We start from the raw sequence: 19,795 nt of genomic DNA on the forward strand, positions 1-19,795 counted from the left end.
GATTGGCACAGGACAGAGCGGAGTTTAGGGCTGTTGTACATAGAGGGTCGCTATGAGTCGCAGGCGACTCGACGGCACATAACAACAACAACAACATGGTAAATATGATATAGCAGATAGCAAAATAGTAAATGATTGAACCCTAAGTGTATTATTAGCAAGTGCATTAGATTTTCATTCCTCTCTTCAAGTCTAGACAGTGAAACTCCATAAAGAGACTACAGCAGTCTCAGAGCTAACAGTCAACAAAAACAGGGTCGTAATGATGTCTCTGAGTATCTGGCTACATCAGAGAACACTGTGTTTTCCAATTTAATGAAGAGACACAGGGGAGTTAGTTGTTCAAGAGAACAAAGTTTTAGGTGACTCTGAATATAAAAGTAAACTAGAGCAGTAAGATCAATCAACACGTAAATTTAGGTTATAATTATTCTAAATTTGGAGAATTTCCCAAATTCACATAGACAAATTAAACAGCAAATTTAATTTTTTTTTTAAACTAAAAGACCTAACTTCTAAAATTCATTCTATTTCGTGGGAAATAGAACCTATGGAACAATGTTGGTTTTTAATTGTGGAACCTGCTGCATAGTAGCTAATCTTCACTTAGCAACACTCTAAGTGATCAAGGCTGCTGGGGGTTGGTAACTTCTGCCTCAAGAAGAAGACACTGAAGATGGACCTCACCCTGCAAATGATTCTCTTTGCAAGAATAAGAGTCCCATCTTTTCCATATCTTTTCTTCCACTGTCTCTGAAACAACAGATCAGAAGAAAATGAAGAAATACATACTCCTGCTCACCAACTAGCTTTACTCTCGAAGAAAAACACAAGGCTGCCATTTTGCAGAGTTGTTTGAAAGAATATAATCTCCTTAGAAATCACAGTTAATAAAATTTGTGCACTTAAACACTGTGATTTAATTTAAATTTTCAATCTGAGACTGCTAGAAATTACCCTCAGGGCTTGCTACACTATCTGTAACATGAAATAACTGTTCCAGTGAAGACAGAATTGGGATCAAAATTATGAGAGTTTTGGAAGAAAATGATTAAACAAATAAGAAGACCAAGCCAGGGAATTGCTCTGTCTTCACATGTCGGTATTTAGTAACCTAAAATAAATTATGTATTCACAAACATTGTAACACTCTGATTCAGTAATCTAAACGAACATCCTCAATTAATTCTTTTTTAAAAACAATACTTAAAAGTAAGCAATTCTTGGAGATACTGTTTTCCTTTGAAATCTGGACAATAAATACTCCTAGTAGTAACCATAGCGCAGGGCTGATACTTAGTTATGAACTAAACAAGCAATACCCCGCAAAGAACTCTGCCTTCACCAGTTTGACACAGGACTGGATATGATGCACATCTCATCACCACACTTGTATATGACAGAATGACAGCACTAAGGGGAGTTTCAAATAGAAAGCCAAAAATGCCCAAAAATGTCTGTACTTCTAAATCTAGTGCTAGGACATAGTAGGTAATCAATATGTCCTTGTTGGAATTCAGTGTTTTCACTGTTACGTACTTTTAATATATTTGCTTGAGTTGTTAGTTGCTCCTGGCAGCCTAACGTGTTGCAGAATAGAATTGTTCCCTAGGCTTTATTGGTGATAATCTTAATGGGAACAAATTTCTAGGGCTTTTCTTCCAAACTACCATTGTGTAGATTGGAACAATCAATTTTAGGCTAATAAGTAATGAAATGCAAACCATTTAAGCCATCCAAGGACAAATGGTCATATAGCATTTAATGAGCCTTTACCATATAATTGCTCGTGTTGTTGATTGCCTTTGAGTCAAGCAACTCTATGAACAAAAGGCCCAAAAGCCCCTCTATAACTATCAAGATTTATCAAAGTTCATAGAGTTTTTGGAGGCATGTGTTATTTAGGAAGTGGGTGCCACTCCTACTTCCAAAGCTATCATACTATGTTATAGTTTTTATATGTCATTGAGTTGTTTGTGATGTATAGCAACCCTATGTACAGCAGCTCTGAACCTTTTCCTGTCCTGAGCCAGTCTCACTAACTCCAACACACCAGCCCACATAGTCCAAGTTACTGTATCAATCCATCTCATCTGGGGTCTCCCTCTCCTGCACTGTCCATCCACCCTTCTGAGTATGATACCCTTCTCCAAGGACCGGCTGGCCACATGCCCGAAGTAAGTGAAGCAGAGCTCCAAAAGCTTAGTCTCCAAGGAGAGACTTGTTTTCACCCTCTTCAAAACAAATCTATTTGTTTTCTTAGCAGTCCATGATATGTTCAAGACTCTACTTCAGGACCACAGCTTGAAGGCATCTATTCTCTGGTATCCTTAGTCATTGTCCAGCACCCTGAAGCATAACAAATAATTGAGAAGACCGTGGCCTGGAGCCTGGATTAGGTACACCTTTGTGTCTAGACTGACATCGTTCCTCTTCAGCACTCTGAAGAGGTCCATAACAGCAGATTTTCCCAATGCAATTCATTTTTTTATTTCCTGGCTGCAGGTGTTAGCATGTTGATTGTGGATCTGAGCAAGCTCATATACGCCTGTATTTTATATAAGCATAATCAGAATAAATAAGGAGTTTCATTGCTAACCAAAAGGCCACACTTCACTGGCAGTTCAAATCCACCAGCTAGTCTTCACGAGAAAGGTGAACAATCTCCTCTCTTTTCACTTAGAGCCTAAGAAACCCAGTGGAGGGTCGGCTGTAAATATATCCCAACTTGATAGCAATGTAAGAGGTGTTTTTGTTTGTATGAGAATTAGAATGCAGATATATTTCGTTCTTTTTCACTTCACTTACTGTAATGATAGTTTTGAAAAACAGTTTAATATTTTTTTAAAAAACCTACACCCACAACATTTCTAAAGTTGATTTACAGAACATTGGCATTTCCGTGGTAGAATCATTGTTTTTCGTGTGGAAGACCTGGGTTTGATTCCCAGTGAACCACATGCATAATTACTCCATCTGTCACATCTGTCAGTGAAAACTTGTGTGTTGCTTTGATGCTGAAAAGCTTTCCATGGAACTACCAGCCTACAGCAGAAAAGGGAGAAAGGCCTAAGGGTCTACTTAAAAAATCAGCCAGTCGAAATCCTACAGGCCAGAGCAGTCTGAACTGGATCCCACCACATGGCTGACATAGAACCCAATGTGGTTCCATTTCATCTGTGGGATCTCCATCAGTTAGGGGCTGATTCTATGGCAACTAACAACAACGACATAGCTGATTTCCTCAAAAATTCCCAGCTGAAGCTCATTAATCTCATTTTTGTTAGGTGCCATCAAGTCAAGTATGACTCTCCTATGAATAGCCATTCTGAAACTTTCCCTACCCCATGCCATTCCTGAAACTTTCCCTATCCCATGCCATTCTTGTCCTCTGAGACACGACAGCCGATTGCTGAAATCACTGTGTCATTCCATCTCGTTGGGAGTTGTCCTCTCCTTTACTGACACTCCATCTTTCCAAGCATGATGTCCCTTTCCAAGGAATAGACCTGCCTAGTACATGTCCAAAGTATGAAAGATAAAGCTTGGACATCCTTGCCTCTAAGAAATGCTCTGGCCACACCTTTTACAGGACATATTTATTTCATTTTTTTTTAGTCAGTGGGATATTTGTGCTCTTTTTCCAGCACCACAACTCAAAGGCATCAATTCTTCTTCTATCATCCTTATCCATTGCCCAGCTCTGTAATTCATAGCAGGTGATTGAGAAGACCATAGCTTGGATCAGGTTCACCTTAGTCTTCAAATATCATTTCTCTTCAGTATTTTGGAAAGGTCCCTGACTTCAGACTTGCCCAGTATAATTACATCTCCTGATTTCCTGACTGCTGGTAACAACAGTGTTGATGGTTGATCCAAGAAAGCTGAAATCATTGACAGCTTTAATCTTTTCTTCATCTATCAAAATGTTCACTGTTGGCCCTGTGATAAGGATCTTTTTTCCCTTGATGTTGCGATGTAATCCATGCTTAAGACTGTAGTTCTTGTGCAGAAGGCATTTCTTATTCTCCTCACTTTCAGCAAGCAAAGTTGTATCATCAGCATAACATAGGTTGTTAATGAATCTTCCTCAAATCCTGGTACTCTTATCCTCTTGATAGAATCCAGGTTCGCAATTGATTTGATCACCATACAAACTGAATAGGTATGGAGAAAAGATAAAACCATAAAATATACCCTTTCTGATCTTAAACCAAGCAGTGTTTCCTTGTTCTGTACGCAAATTAGCCTCTAGGTCTAGGAATAGATGCCATATGAGCACAATTGAATGTTCTGGGATTCCCATTATTCTCAATGTTAGCCATAATTTGTTACAATCACGCAGTCGAACACCTTTTCATAGTCAATAAAACACAGATATTCTTCTGAAATTCTCTGCATCCATCTGACATCAGCAATGATATCCCTGGTGTGACAGCCTCTTCTAAAGTCAGCTTGTACTTTTAGCAGTTTCAGGTCAAGATACTGTTCTAGCTGCTTTTGAATGATCTTCAACAATATTTTGCTTTCATGAGATACTAATGATATTATCCAGTAGTTTCCACAGTCTGTTGGATCCCCTTTCTTGGGAATGAAGATAAATAAGGATCTTTTCTAGTCAGTCAGCCAGGTAGCTGTCCTCCAAATTTCCTTGCATAAATTGGGAATTCTTATAGTAGCATACTGTTAGAAAATAGTGGCGGTAAGTGAAGATCTCCTTATCTATGTAAATTTTCCTTTGTTGGAATTTTTTTGTTATTGTTCAGAGTACATATCTATTAACACAAACAACAACAACAAATGTCTACTATTTTAAGATCATTCTAACTCAGAATGACTGAGCCTAGCTACGTTAATGAGAAGAGTCTACCTTCTCTCTCTCCTGCAGTTGGTTGTTGAATTTGAACCCAACCCTTAGCCTATTAGGCTACTAAGACTACTCAAATGTCTGTTCTCTCATTGTTATCAAGCAGGGACCAACAACTCGTAGCTGAGCCTCCAGCAGGTTTTTTGTTTGTTTGTTTTTTGTTTTTTTTTAGCAGGTTTTTGAAGGTTGTAAATCACATGGGAGGAGATTGTCTGTGTATCTCCTTTGGAGTTGCTGAAGGATTTGAATTGCTGGAGAGGCACCATCTTTGAGTTAGCTTACCTGCCTTCAGTTTTTTACTAAAATCACTTTACAAAGTGCTTTCTCTTCAAGCTGTCCCAGCACATAATGAAGAATTATGAAAATAGCCACTTTGAATTAACTGATTGGTTATTTTTATAACTGGCAAATGTCTTTAATCTGTTCTTTTCCGAAAATGCTTGTGTGTCAGAAAATGTTCTAAATCTGAGCATTCAAATTAAGACAGACTAGGAAGAAGGATGGGCCTTCCACTTCTGAAATATCAGGCCTTCAAAAACCCTATATACAACAGAGCACACTTAGACTAGCAGTTATGGCAACTGAGGCTGAGTCCTCAGGCATGGAAACACATAAGAGGAGGAAGAGCTGTAAACAGACACTAGTGATTGGAACATGGAATGTGAGAACAATGAATGTAGGAAAATTGGACATTATTAAGAAATTGAATGCATAAATATTGACACACTAAGTATTGGCAAATTGAGATGGACTGGCATGGGGCATTTTTAATCAGGCGATCATACGATCTACTATGCTGGAGACGAAAAGGTGAGGAAAAATGGTGTTGCTTTCATAGCTTAAAAAGCCATTTCTAGATTCTGCTGAAGATTATCCAAAAACGACTGGAACAGCACATCAACAGAAAACTGCCTGAAATGCAAGCTGTGTTTAGAAGAGTCTATGGTACAAGGGATAGTATAACTAATATAACATGGATCTTGGCTGAAAGCAGAGGGTACCAGAGGAACATATATCTGTGTTTTATTGGCTAGGCCAAGGTGTTTGTGTGGATCACAACAAACTTTGGCTGACTCTGAGAAGAAAGGGAATCCCAGAACACTTGATAGTACTTATGTGAAGCCTGTACTTGGACCACGAGGCAGTTGTCAGAACAGAGCAAGGAAACACTGCAGGGTTCAAAATTGGGAAGTATGTATGCCAGAGATGTTTCCTGTCTCCATACCTTTTTGATGTATATGCAGAACTGATTTTCCAGGAGGCTGGGCTTTATGAGGAGAAATGTCGCATTAGGATTGGAGGAAGATCTGTCAACAATCTGCATTATGCAGATGACACAACCCTGCTTGCTGAGACTGAGAGAGACCTGAAGCACTTGCTGCAGAAAGCCAAGGACAGCAGCCTTAAATATGGATTGAAACTCAACATCAAGAAAACAAAGATTCTAATCACTGGGCCAGTTGGCAACATCACAATGGATGATGGTGAAGAGATCCAGATTGTCAACATCTTTAGTTTGCTTGTGTTCACAATAAACATTCCTTTTATCAGCAGCCAGGAAATAAAAAGACAAATTGCAGTGGAAAAGTCTGCTGTCAGAGACTTCACCAAAGTATTGAAGAGCAACGATGTCAGTCTGGAGACTAAGGTGCACCTGATCATTACAATTATTTGCCATGCATCAGAAAGCTGGACAATGACTAGGGATGATAGAGGATAATTGATACCTTTGAGCTCTGGTGCTGGAGAAGAGTGTTGAATATATCATGGACTGCTAGGTGAACAAACAAATTTGTCCTAGAGAAGGTGAGAACAGGCTGCTCCTTGGAGGCAAGGATTCTGAAACTTCGTCTGACATACTTTGAACATGTCCTTGGAGACGGACGTCATGCTTGGGAGGGTGGAGGGGGAGCTCAGGAGAGGAAGACGCTCCGTGAGATAATAATGGTTGATGTGTCAGAGATAGGCACCTGGGTAGAGCAGTTTTTAGGGCTGCTGTACAGAGGGTTGCTATGAGTCACAGGTGACCCGATGGCAAATAACAACTACAACATGTGCAGGAAGAAGGCAGTATCAGTCAATGGTTACAGGTTTCACTCATTAGAAAGCATACAGCTATCTAACTTATTCAAATTACCATCTTGAGTGTTACTGTGAAGCAGTAGAGTGCTTAGTCATTGTCATTAAGCTACTATCTAGTTTGGGAGACTAAACTTAGTAAATTACTGTTCTCCAAGGTGATATTACAGGGTGGAGTTAGTGGGAAAGAGGGGTGAATATTATAAGAAATAAGGTAGTGAATTTTAGCTCCGTACCCTGAAAGAATCTGCCATGTAGTTTGCTGATTGGAGTCAATGAAGTGATAAATACTCCTAAGGTTGCAAATGAACTTACTGTCACCTTCCATCACAGTGAATTGTCTTTCCATGTAGGCAATCAAGAAAATTGGCTTGGAAGAGTTTTAATACAGCAAGGATCTGTTTTTAAATTGTGCTTCTACAATTTCAAGGACCTTCTTAATATTATTTGAGGTACTGACTATAAAGAATGTGAGGACTGTCCCATTTGGAACCATGATTGGGAGGTTGGTGAGCTCTGGTGTCCTAGCTGTAAAGATATTGTGCCACTAATTTGAATCCACCAGCAGCTCTGTTGAAGAAAGGTGCAGAGCCTTCTCCAATGTGATTTACAGCTTCTCAAAATCTGCTGGAATGTCAGTGAGAGTTGGCTCAGCATTAAGTGAAATTGGAGAGGTGAATACACAGCTTGTATAATCAAGGGATTTTACTACCTTGAAAATCTACTAAATTCTTTTTTTTTATTTTTTAATCTACTAAATTCTTAATGAGTTATGTAAGTTGTTGTTGAAAATATTAGTGATACACCTAATGTGAAATTATGCTAGACTTTTTCCTATTTAAAGGTGAATTTCTATCAAGGATGTTAAGTCCAGGCTCTGGAATAGTCTATTCTGGAATTTCACATCCTGGTGGAGGGGATGAAAAAGATTTCCTAAAAATCAGGCTTAGAAGATTGAGAATGATATGGAAGACCATAGCAGAGGGAAAGGAATGGGGAGGAAATTTTACTTTAGGGAATTATATAGTAGGCATGAGATTCTTCGTGTTGAGGGCAAAGTTTAATAGCATCATAGGCTAGAAAGTTAGAGGAAAAATATTCTGAACTTTTACTATGAATAAACCAGGTCATGAGTAAATTATATTCCTTGGCTGCACCTTCCAGCTGAGAATAACATTAATCCAACAGATTCAATCAGAAAGCAATTCTTTTCACTTGAGCATGCAATGAAAACATGATTGATTTGGCTCTTTTGATGACCAAGTATTTATTAAATGTCCAGTATGTATATTATTCTTGATGCTTGGAATACCGAGTAAAATTTATATTCCCTCTACTTCTTTGGAACCAGTATGGCAATTAAACTTGTTCTGTTGAGAGTAATACCAGGGAAGGACAGATGCTATCAATACAGATGACAAATGATCCCTGGATTAGTTTTCAAGTACTGCCATAAAAATGTAGTGGAAAATAGTGGCTTAAAACAACTTCTGGAGGAGAGAAATCCAAGTCCAGGGCATTTGCAGACTGTTCACTCTCTCTCCAGAGGTTGAAGATCCTTCTTTGTCTTTCCCAGCTTCTGGTAGCCCCAAGCATGCCTTGATCAATAACAGTGTAACTCCAATCTCTGCATTCATCTTTATATGGCTGCCTCCTTTGTCTATCTCTGTCTCTTCTTTTTTTTTAATAAGGACACCATTTATATTTCATGAGGACCTACTTTATTCCTGTATAACTGTGTGCTAATTTAAGCAACCAAAGACTTTATTTCCAAAGTCATGCTAACGGTTATGGGGAAGAGGTGGGGTACCTAGGACATTAGCATATCTTTTAGAGGAACACGATTAATTCTCTTAACAATCCTACTGTAATCTAGGGACTCACAGAATAATTTCATGTGGATGTCTAATTCAGAAACTATCTCAGATAAATCAAAGAAAATTGTTCTGGACTAAAGCATAGAAAGTAATGAATGAAGGTAAAAGAGTGATTTGTTTCAAGAAATTAAGGAAATATTCAAGATGATGTAGAAATGGAATTTGAGAGAAAAAGTGTAACTGGATCAATAGGCAGAGTACAATTCATATGAGCCACTTAAGAGTTTGGACTTCATCATAAATGAAATTATAAATTATTGAATGATTTTATGGAAGAGAAAGTGTCCTGACCCTGTTTATAGAAAGGAACTCTCACTTCTTTGTAGAGAATACATTTGAGAGGAGCTCGACTCAAGCCTGCATGACTCATTATTAGGCTGCTGAAATAATGCAGATGAGGCAAAATGATGAGCCAGACCATTGTATTTGCAGTGGGCATGGACAGAAGTGGAAATTTGACCTACAAATAGAGATTGAGAATCTTTAGCAAATAGTGCCTAAAGCAAGTAGAAGGGTGTGGGTGTAATTATCTGGGAGAAAATGATAACAAAAATAGTTGAGAAGTGAGTAAAACAAAACAACAACAAAATATTTTACAAAGTTGATTGAGAAAAATTTACTTGTTAAAGCAGAAACTGATGCTAATTCAGAAACTAAAAGCAAACACTGATTAAGAAAAAGTGTGTGAGTCAACAATACCACTTGTTGCTGTGATGATTACACAAGTGGTGAATGTCGAATCATTCACTTCTAGAATGTTAGTAAAGAGAAATCCAGGTGGAGTTTAGAGATTACGTGCACTATTGGAGCGATTTGATAAATGGTTGGGAGATAAGAAAATAGATAGGATTGTGAAGATTTCTTCCCAGAAGACTGAAGAGTTGAATAAGGAGACGGTCACTCATTCTACCTTTTAGTTGATTCCAAAGCTCTAAATTGAAATGGAAGAGGACTCACCATCTCGATTCCAAGGAGTCACTGGTAGATTCAGAACCCTGGGGATGCATAGCTTTTGTGTTAGGAAAGCAGCTATGTTCTATGTTTCCAGAGCTCTCTAAAGGGAAAGTAATAAGACATTAACTAAGGGATATGAAGCCCATAGTGAAATATATATTTAAAACACGGGAACCTTGAATAGATTTAACTACCCATTGAGACAAAGGTCATAACAATGAGAAGATTGATAATATAGGGAAATAGGGGGGGGGCTGGCTAGCATATCCATGGCAGGCTTGTCCTGATGGTGTTCACGTAGGGATGTTTTGGGGGTCATGTTTGATGTTTGTTACTGCTCCCCCCACCAAAGCAGGTGGCTCTTGAGCCTTTCACCAAGGGTGGAGGCCTGCTAAAGAATGTGACTAATTTTTTCATTTTAGAATGAATATTCTTTAAAGACACAGCAATCATTTGTCTATTTTCTGTACTGAACAACTTGGAGTTGCTGTGACACTGAACACTGTTCCATAGTCATGTCAAATACTCATTATGTACATTGTTTGGATGAGCTACCAGACTGATTCATGCTTGGAAGTAGGAGTAGCATCCACTTCCTAAACTAGATGCCCCTGGAAACTCTACAACCTCTCTAAAATCTATAAATGTTCAGAAAGTATGTCAGTTATAGAACAGAGTTAAGGTATTTTGTGCAAAGCTTACTCTAAGTCTTATTCAACTCGATGACGTTTAACCACTGTTAATTGAGATTAGTGCTGTTATAGCTGGAGGAATATTCTTCCACTTTGCACATCACTTTTCTCAATGTGCTGTATGAAGTAACGTAGGTTTGCTATGAAGCAAAACCTTGGTGCCATTGGGGTATCAAATACCATAATGGTTTCCTATTGTGGAGCTCCCAGTTGTAAAATAGGTTTAGAAGCAGCAGTGGCATCCACTTCCTAAACCATATACCTCTAGAAACTCTAGGAACATGGAGAAATGACAATATTTGTGGAAAGGCATTAGTTCTTTTGTAGCTATGAGTCATACTTGACTCGATGGCAATCAGCAACAACCATTGTCTGAGTAGATGAGTGATAGTGGTTGTTATGTGCCATCGAGTTGCCTGCGACTCATGGCGGCCCTATGTACAACAGCCCTAAGTCCTGATTTATCCTGTGCCGATCTCACAGTCTCTGACACGCTTACCCCATTACTCTAGTCACTGAATTAATCCATCTCATAAGGGTTTTCCTCTCCTGTGCTGTCCCTCCACCGCGCAACCCCCAAGCATGATGTCCCTCTCCAACTCTCCAAGGATTGTTCCCTCCTTGCAACATGTCCAAAGTATTTCAGACAAAGCTTCAGAATCCTTGCCTCCAAGGAGCAGCTTGATTTAAGCCTCTCTAGGTCAAACCTGTTCATTTTCTTAGCAGTCCATGGTATATTCAATACTCTTCCCCAACACCACACTCAAAGACATCAATTCTCCTTTTATCCTCCCTAGTCATTGTCCAGCTCTCTGACGCATAACAAGTGATTTCAAAGACTGTGGCCTGTATCAGGTGCACCTTAGTCTCCAGATGATGTCATTGCTCTTCAGTACTTTGGAGAGGTCCCTAACAGCAGACTTTCCCCATCACAATGTGTCTTTTAATTTCCAGGTATTGAGACTCTTTGTCTTGTTGATATTGAGCCTCAATCTATATTGAAGACTGCAGTCCTTGACCTTCTGCAGCAAGCACTTCCCATCATCCTGTTTGAGCAAGCAGGGTTGTGACATCTGCATAATGCAGACTGTTGTTGAATCTTCCTCCAATCCTGATGCCACATTTCTCCTCATACAGGCCAGCCTCCTGAATAATCTGTTCTGCATATAGATTGAAAAAATATGGAGATAGAACACATCCCTGGTATACACCCTTCCCAATTTTTAACCATACAGTGTTTCCTTGCTCTATTCTGATGACTCCCTCCTAGTCCACGTATCGGCTTCACATTAGCACTATCAAGTGTACTGGGATTCCGATTCTTCTCAGAGTCAGCCACAGTGTTTTGTGATCCACACAGTCAAATACCTTTGCATAATCAATGAAACACAGATAGACATTCCTCTGGTACTCCCTGCTTGCAGCGAGATTCATCAAACATTAGCTACACTATCCCTAGTACCACAACCTAGTACCACAACCCCTTCTAAACCTAGCCTGCACTTCAGGCTGTTCTCTGTTGATGTGTTGTTCCATTTATTTTCGGATTTTCTTCAGCAGAAACTTGCTTGCATGTGAAATCAATGATATTGTTCATTTCCACACTCTGTCAGATCTCCTTTCTTTGGAATGGGGAAAAAAGTATAGATCTCTTCCAGTCAGTTGACCAAGTGGTTGTCCTCCAGATTTCTTGACACAACTTGGTGAGCACATGTAGGGTAGCATCTATTAGTTGAAATACATCAATTGGTATGCCATCAATTCCTGGGGCTTTATTTTTTACCAATTCCTTCAAAGCAGCTTGAACTTCTTCCTTCATGAAACAACATATGAGCAAGATGGGTGGTAGGGAAGTCATTAGAACCCAGTCTAATTTCTCCTGGGTTATATGACATTGGGAGAAGAGAGGTTAGACATCACCAAAGAGACTAACCTCACAAAAACTTACACTAGATCATAAAACAGTCTTCATATATTTCTAATATTTGAGTTCTTAAGGGACACCAAGTCAGTTTTGCAGGAAGTTCAGCCAGGATGCTCTTTGGAGACAAGAATGGTGAAATTTCATCTCATATATTTTGTACATATTGTGAAGAGAGGCCAATCCTTAAAAAAGCCATCATACTGGTAAAAGCGGAGGGTCAGAGAAAGAGAAGACGACTCTCGACAAGATAGATTGGCAAAGTGACCATAACAATGGACCTGAGCATATCTGACATTGCGAGGGCGGTACAGGATAGGGTAGAGTTCACATCTGTTGTTAACAGCATTGCTATGCGTTGACTTGATGACACCTAACAAAAACAAAGAACATCAAGTAAGATGCTAGTTATTACATCAAGTGTAATTAGTGTATAGAAAATATTAGGCAGAGAGCCTCATAATCCTGACACAGCTACCACTTTCTTTCTGCTTTCCTCATATTCCTAGTGGCAGTGCTCTGAATTGTTGTTGACAGTCCCATTTGCATTTGTTTTCAAAGAACCTAATACGAACTGCATTTCAGACTATTTGCTTTCACAGCATAGCCATTTTACACATGTCTAAACATCCCATTATGTTTCAGGACGGGGTAGTTACCAATACTGAGTAAGTCTGGGTGTGCAATATCAGTGTTCTTTCTTGCTCATGATGTATTGCTTACTAGGCTTGTCTCTTTCTCATCTCTCTTTCATTCATGCAAAATTCGTGGTTTCTGCAGTTTCTTCTTTTGTTCTCTTTTTTTTTAGGTCTTTATTCTTTTGCAGCCCCTGCCGATTTTCTTTCAGCTTTAATAAATTACTACTCTATGTCTCAGAAGAAGAGTAACTTGACTCTTTAAAAGTGAGCATGGTGAACTTCATTTCAAATATTCTGGGCATCTTATCAGGAAGGACATGTCCCTGGAGAAAAACATCATGCTTGTAAAAGTGGAAAGTTGGCAGGAGGAAAGCAAGATGGATTGGTACAGTAGCTGCAGTTGTGGACTGAGGCACTGCAGAGGTTGTGAGGATGGCACAGGACCAGACAGTGTTTTATTCTACTATATGTAAAGTTATTCTTTTTAGGAAGCAACTCAGTAGCACCTAACAGCATGAGGTGAAATACATTTGTTGGTATTGGATTTGGTTGGGGTTTTTTGGTTTGTATTTTTATGTAGAAAGAAGGGAGCTCTGATGACTTAGAGGTTAAGGAATTGTACTGCCAATCCAAAGGCAGGTGGTTCAAATTCACCAGCTACTCCTAAGAAGAAAGACAGGCAGTCTCCTTCCATGCAATTTACAGACTCTGAAAACCCACCATAAAGAAGGTCAGCAGTGAGTTAGTTCTGGGCCAGTGGTATACTACCACAACAATACAGATTATAGAAAAAAAGAAAAGTGAAATATGTGTGCTATTCCATTGCTAATTATCATTGTTGAGGGTGAGATTAAAGAGCATATGTTCTCATCATCAACATTCATATAACAGGTGTTTATTAAAATATATTCCAGGTACTGATCCTGATGCTGTTATTGTTATGTGCTGTCGAGTCACTTGCTGCTCATACAGCGACCCAATATGCAACAGCTCTGAACCCTGCTCTATCCTGAGCCAACCTTTTGAGGGCTCAGCCTCAGTTGCCATATCCGCTAGTCTAAGTGTGCTCTATTGTACATAGGGTTTTCAAAGGCCTGTTATTTCAGAAGTGGATGACCAATTCTTCTTGCTCCAAAAGCTTACACTTTTGGAGGGTATAGAAAATAGATCACTTTTTAAAATAGTTTGAAATTCTTTCTAAAAATAGATAGGAACTTGATATATCAGTGAATAAAGTATGGGCTCTTCTCTAAAGAACTCTTAATTCAAAGAGTAAGGCAGACATATAAATGGAGAAATAATTAAAGCTGTGAATATAATAAAAATGTATATAGAATTATTGTTATGTGTTGTCGAGTTGTTTGCCACTCATAACAACCTCTGTGTACGACAGCCCTGGACCGTACTCTATCCTGAGCCAACCTTATTGTCTCTGACCTATTCCCTTTATCTCAGTCACTGAGTCAATCCATCTTATCCAGGGTCATCTTTTCTTGTGCTGTCCTTCCACCCTCCCAAGCATGATGACCCTCTCCCAGGACTGGTCCCTCCTTGCAGCATGCCCAGAGTATGTCAGATGGAACTTTAGAATCCTTGCCGCCAAGGAGCAGCCTGATTTCACCCTCTTCAGGAAGAATGTGTTTGTTTTCCTTGCAATACTCTTCTCCAGCACCACAGCTCAAAGGCCTCAATTCTCCTTCTATCATCCCTAGTCAGTAGGGAGTTAAATATCATAATTCCATGTTGATTTCCATGGATTGATACCACCTGTATTTTTCTGACCTAATTAAGTCCCCTTTTCTTCCTCCACCTTATATCCCCCCAAAATTAAGCTTTTAATAATCACTGGTATGTCTCAGTATAGGTGGCCTATGTCCCTTACAGGAATAAGTATCTCCCAGTTAAGCTTCTTTAAATTTAGCACTTCTGCAAATACCTTCTATGTGCCTTCAATTTAGAACAGTGTCATAGCAGATCCAGTTTTCAAAGACTGTAAAGCGCATGGGAGATTAACCACATTTCTTCCTGAGGGCAGCTAGTGGATTCAAACCACTTGCCTTTGGGTTGGCAGCGCAACTCCTTAGACAATAAGACCCCTGGTTAGAAATGCTTGGTCTTCCCAATTATGTGTGCTACAAAGTTATTATTTTTTAAGGTTGACTATTTTTTCCCAGAGTCAGACTCAGATTAGAAGCTATTGTTTTTTGCTAATACCAGTAAGGAATGAAAGAGCTTTTTAAAAAAAAGTAGAGTGTCAAATATCTGTGTGTATACGATTATAAATAAGCGAGGAAGAGTAGACTGGTAATGTATCACCCTCCAAGGAATTTGAACAGTTTCCATTCTGGCTTTGTGTAAATTCGCAAATCCATACGTGGATGCACAAATGTAATTCTATGGCTTTCCAAGTACATGCATAGATATATAGATATATATATATCTCCCCTCTGTTAATTCAGGTCTTCAGTATAATTAAACTCCATTAGTTATATTTCCCAAGTAAAAATTTGAAACAAAAATAAAGAGTTAAAAACACAGCTGGGGTTATTTGCTTCTCAGGCTAGTGACTGCTAATTTACTTAAGGAACCAGCTTGGTGGGTCTCCCTGAGCTAAAAACAGGAGCCCTGCCAGCAGAGGAAAAGAAGTTTGATTCCCACTGAAAACGACTCTAGATTATTCCCCAAATTTCAAATTATTAAAGCCCAGTCATCCTGATCTGTGATGCTTCATTTACAGTTGAAAACACTGAAAAGCTCAGGCAACTGTGTGTTAATCTCATCAATATTAAGAAACTGTGCTTTGTACTTACTCATTCCTCAACTGACCTCAGAATGGATTTTTTTTCCAGTTATTTCTTTTCTTTCCTTGAAAATAGAAACAAAATATTTGATTGCCTATTTAGCAAATAATATTTCTCAATGATGAAATGTGAAATAATTATGAAATTGCCTACTGTCTTAATTTCTTAGCGCTGCTGCTATTAAAAAAAAAATTCCATGGGTTAGGAAGCCAGACATGGAAATTGAAGGCACCGTCTCTGAAGGCTTTCTCTTTGTGTCTCTATAGAAATGTCCTTGTCACTTTCCAGCTTTATTCCTTGGCCAGCTTCCTGTGGCATATCTCCATGCACCTCCACATGTGCTTTCTTCCTTGTACCAAATGTGCCCTTTTATAGCTCAAAGGAGATTGGTTTAAGATAAATTTGACGTCAATAATGGTTTCATTAGCATAACAGAGAAGTTCTATTCCCACGTGAAATTGTGTCAATAGGTATAGGATTTATAACATATATTTGGGGGACACAATTCAACCCATAACTAATTCAGAGTTCTTTACACACCGTGTCTGGCCTCTGCCCCTTAAGTCTGTCTCCCTAGCAAACAGCATCTTGTTAACAGAACCAAGATGGGTCACCAATGCACATTTCAGGCCTATCAGATTCCATCTTGCTATTTCAACTGTGGTTTCCTAACTTCTGTTCATCTGAGAAAAACAGGGCCAATAAGCAACAGCATGATAGATGGAGAAAGGATTGAAATTGTCATTTATCTCATCTTGCTTAGATCCACAGTTAACATCCTTAGTACCAGCAATCAGTAAATGAGGAGATGTATTGCTTTGGGAAAGTCTACTGTCAGGGACCTCTCCAGAATACTGAGAGAGTTGATGTCAGTTTGAAGACGAGAATGTGCCTGAATTCAGGCGACGGTCATCTCAATCACTTGCTATGCTTGAAAGAGCTGGACAATGAATAAGGATGACAGAAGAACAACTGCTGTCTTTGAGTTGTGGTTTTGGAAAAGGGTCCTGAATGTCTCATGGACTGCCAAAAAAACAAACAGATATGTCTTGGAAAAGATGCAACCAGAAGTGCTCCTTGGAGGCAAGGATTCTGAGGCTTCATTTCTCATGCTTTAGATATGTTGCTAGGAGAAGCTAGTCCCTGCAAAGAGGTATCATCCTTGGAATGGTGGAAGGTCAGAAAAAGAGAAAGACTCACAGTGAGGTAGATTGATACAGTGACTGCAGCAATGGGCTCAAGTGTATCAGAAATGATGAAGACGGTGCAGGATAGGACAAGATTTAGGTCTGTTGTTCATAAGGTCACTATCGGTTTTGCTTGACTCGACAGCACCTAACATCATCTAAGTGCTTTTTAAAGTAAAAAAGTTCTGTTGACTCCCACTTATGGCAACCCCACAAGTGTCAGAGTATAACTGAGAAATTGCATGGTTGTTAAGTGCTGTTGAGTCAACTAAAACGCATAGCAACCCTATGGGCAAGGTGTCTGAACTCTGCCTATCCTGTGCCATCCTCATTCTTGGACACACTAGAGCCCACTGCCATAATCACTGTGCCAATACATCTTCCTCTCTTTTTAGGATCCTCCACTTTTCCAAACATGGTACCTTTTTCCAACAAGTGGCCCCTCCTAAAAACATACCCAGCATGTGTGAGCCGAAATTTTGCTGTCCCTGCCTCCAAGGAGCACCTGGCTATACTTTATTAAAGATGTATTTGTTTGTTCTATTGTTAGTCCACGGGATATTCATCACTCTTCACCAACACCCCAGCTCAAAGGAATTGATTCTTTTTCTGCCATCCTTAGTCACTATCCAATGTTCAGAGGCATATCAAATAATTGAGAATATCATGGTTTGGATCTGGTGCCCCTTAACTCAATTTTTTTTAAATGCTAAGATAGAGATTAAGAGTTGCTCTGTGGCACAATTAAGTGTTCAACTACTAGCGTTAAGGTTTAAGATTGACTGTTCACATCACATATCAAAACAAACCTGGCCAGGTGCTTCTGAAAGGGGGCAGCTTTGAAAACTCTGAGGAGCAGTTTTACTCTGGAGTTTCCATGAGTAGACTCAACTTGATAGCAACAAACACCAAGCTAGAGACTGATATTTTAGAACATCTCAGTGACACATATATAAAGTCAAGGACACCTGAAATATTCAAACTCGTTGCCATTGAGGAGGAAGAAACTCATAGAAGACCCTCCATTGGGTTTAAATCACATAAAAGGAGATTGGCCATCTGGCTCCCTCAGAGCTATTGGTGAATTTGAACTGCCAGAGAGGCATAGCCTTTGTTTTGGCAGCACAACTTCCACTTCCTGTGGGATATACCGTGGGAGTTCCTTTTCAAGCACACCTAGTGCCCCCAACTGTAATTTGACTTGTAGAGCTTGGCATTCTAACTTTTAGAGCCTTAGCTACATAAAATGAAATCTAGCTCTGCAGAATTTGCCTAATTGCATCTGTTCCCATATCACCAATGTTGTAGAAGATTGTAGTCTTCTTTTCCTATCTACCTCCCCCCAAAAAATAAACAGAAGGAAACACACATAAGATAATGCTGGCTGCCATGTTGAAGTCTCTCTTCTCTCTGCTTGTACTTTCCAGGTGGGAGAGTTCCGAGCTCATGCTGCTGAATGGACAGCCAACGTCACAGCTGAATTCAAAGAGACCAGGAGGCGGCTGAGTGTGGAGATTTATGACAAATTTCAGCGGGCCACCTCCATTAAACGGAAACTCTCTGCAGAACTAGCTGGAAACCACAATCAGGAGCTGACTCCTTGTAGGAGGACCCTGTCAGTGAACCACCTGACAAGCGAGAGGGATGTCTTGCCTCCTTTACTGAAGACTGAAAGTATTTATCTGAATGGCTTGACGCCACACAGTGCTGGGGAAGAGATTGCTGTCATTGAGAACATTAAATAGCTCTGTCTCTGAAAAGCCTTAGGCATAGCCATAGGTGAGGACTTCTGTATGCTCTAATGACTGTTGCTGGTAGCATTTTTTTAAAATTGTGCATGAGCTCAAAAGGGGAAATACAATTAGATACACCCATCATGGTCATCTGCCATCAAGAGAATTTGGAGTTCTGAGCCAGCACTCTCTTTTCACTGATGCTTGTTGAATGGCCCACTGTCTCCGACAAGTGGAAAACAAGCAATGTCTGATGCCTTTTCGTGCCCAGACTGTTTTCCTCTCTCTTTTCCCAACATGCCATAAGGCCTGAGAATGAATTGCAATTGTTTTGGGTAATAATGTAGCTTTGAGGGAACAGTCCCTAACTTTTCAGGGTCTACCTAACTGAGCCTAGACAAGGACCATTTATGGATGACAACATTTCTTTTTGTAAATGGCAAGAAATTCTTATGCAGCCTTTTACCTAAGAAATTTCTGTCAGTGCCTTATCTTATGAAGAAGCAGAACCTCTCTAGCTAATGTGTGGTTTCTCCTTCCCCGCCCCCACCCCCGGGCTTGTCTCTATAGCCCTATTATACCTAATACTCCCATTTTAGCACTATATTCTGTTGGAAACAGTGTGTGAAGTAATTGACGTGAGGACACTCAATGAGTGCATAGATGGCAAGTTAGACGAATGTTGACCCAGCACTGAGAAACCCTAGTATTAAAGGCACTGCAGAGAAATAATGTGCAAACATGGCCCCTCTGAGTATGTTCTTGACTCAGGTACTGATGGTACATAAATAAATATCCATTCCCATAAACCTACTGTCGAGTCATTTCTGACTTTTCACAACCCTACAGCTGCCCCATAGGGTTTCCAAGGCCACACATTGTTACAGAAGCGGACTGGCACAACTTTCTCCCAGGGAGTGCCTGATAGGTTTAAACCACTGGTCCTTCTGTTAGGAGCCTGGAGCATAACCATCGTGCCACCTGGGTACATTGGCAGCTCCCAGATCGTATTGGCAGTATCTGAGATTTTTCATTTATTAATAAAG

The 19,795-nt window shown here is 39.7% G+C and overlaps 1 protein-coding gene across 3 annotated transcripts in view; it reads left to right on the plus strand.

Annotated features, from left to right (window-relative positions):
- KCNK2 (potassium channel, subfamily K, member 2) overlaps window positions 1-19,419 on the plus strand; it is a 453,725-nt gene extending 434,306 nt beyond the window's left edge. The window contains exon 7 of one of the 3 annotated variants that reach the window (XM_006890556.1): window positions 18,444-18,834. In XM_006890556.1, the coding sequence (XP_006890618.1) occupies window positions 18,444-18,761 (318 nt within the window). In that variant the 3' untranslated portion in view covers window positions 18,762-18,834. Of the gene's footprint in view, window positions 1-18,443 lie in introns of all 3 variants that reach the window. The other 2 variants (XM_006890557.1, XM_006890555.1) reach the window with 2 other exon arrangements.
- Window positions 19,420-19,795: the final 376 nt, after the last annotated feature.

The sequence above is a fragment of the Elephantulus edwardii genome, unplaced genomic scaffold (assembly GCF_000299155.1).
Source record: "Elephantulus edwardii isolate Elephantulus edwardi_28Jun2011 unplaced genomic scaffold, EleEdw1.0 scaffold00090, whole genome shotgun sequence".
Lineage (NCBI taxonomy): Eukaryota > Metazoa > Chordata > Mammalia > Macroscelidea > Macroscelididae > Elephantulus > Elephantulus edwardii.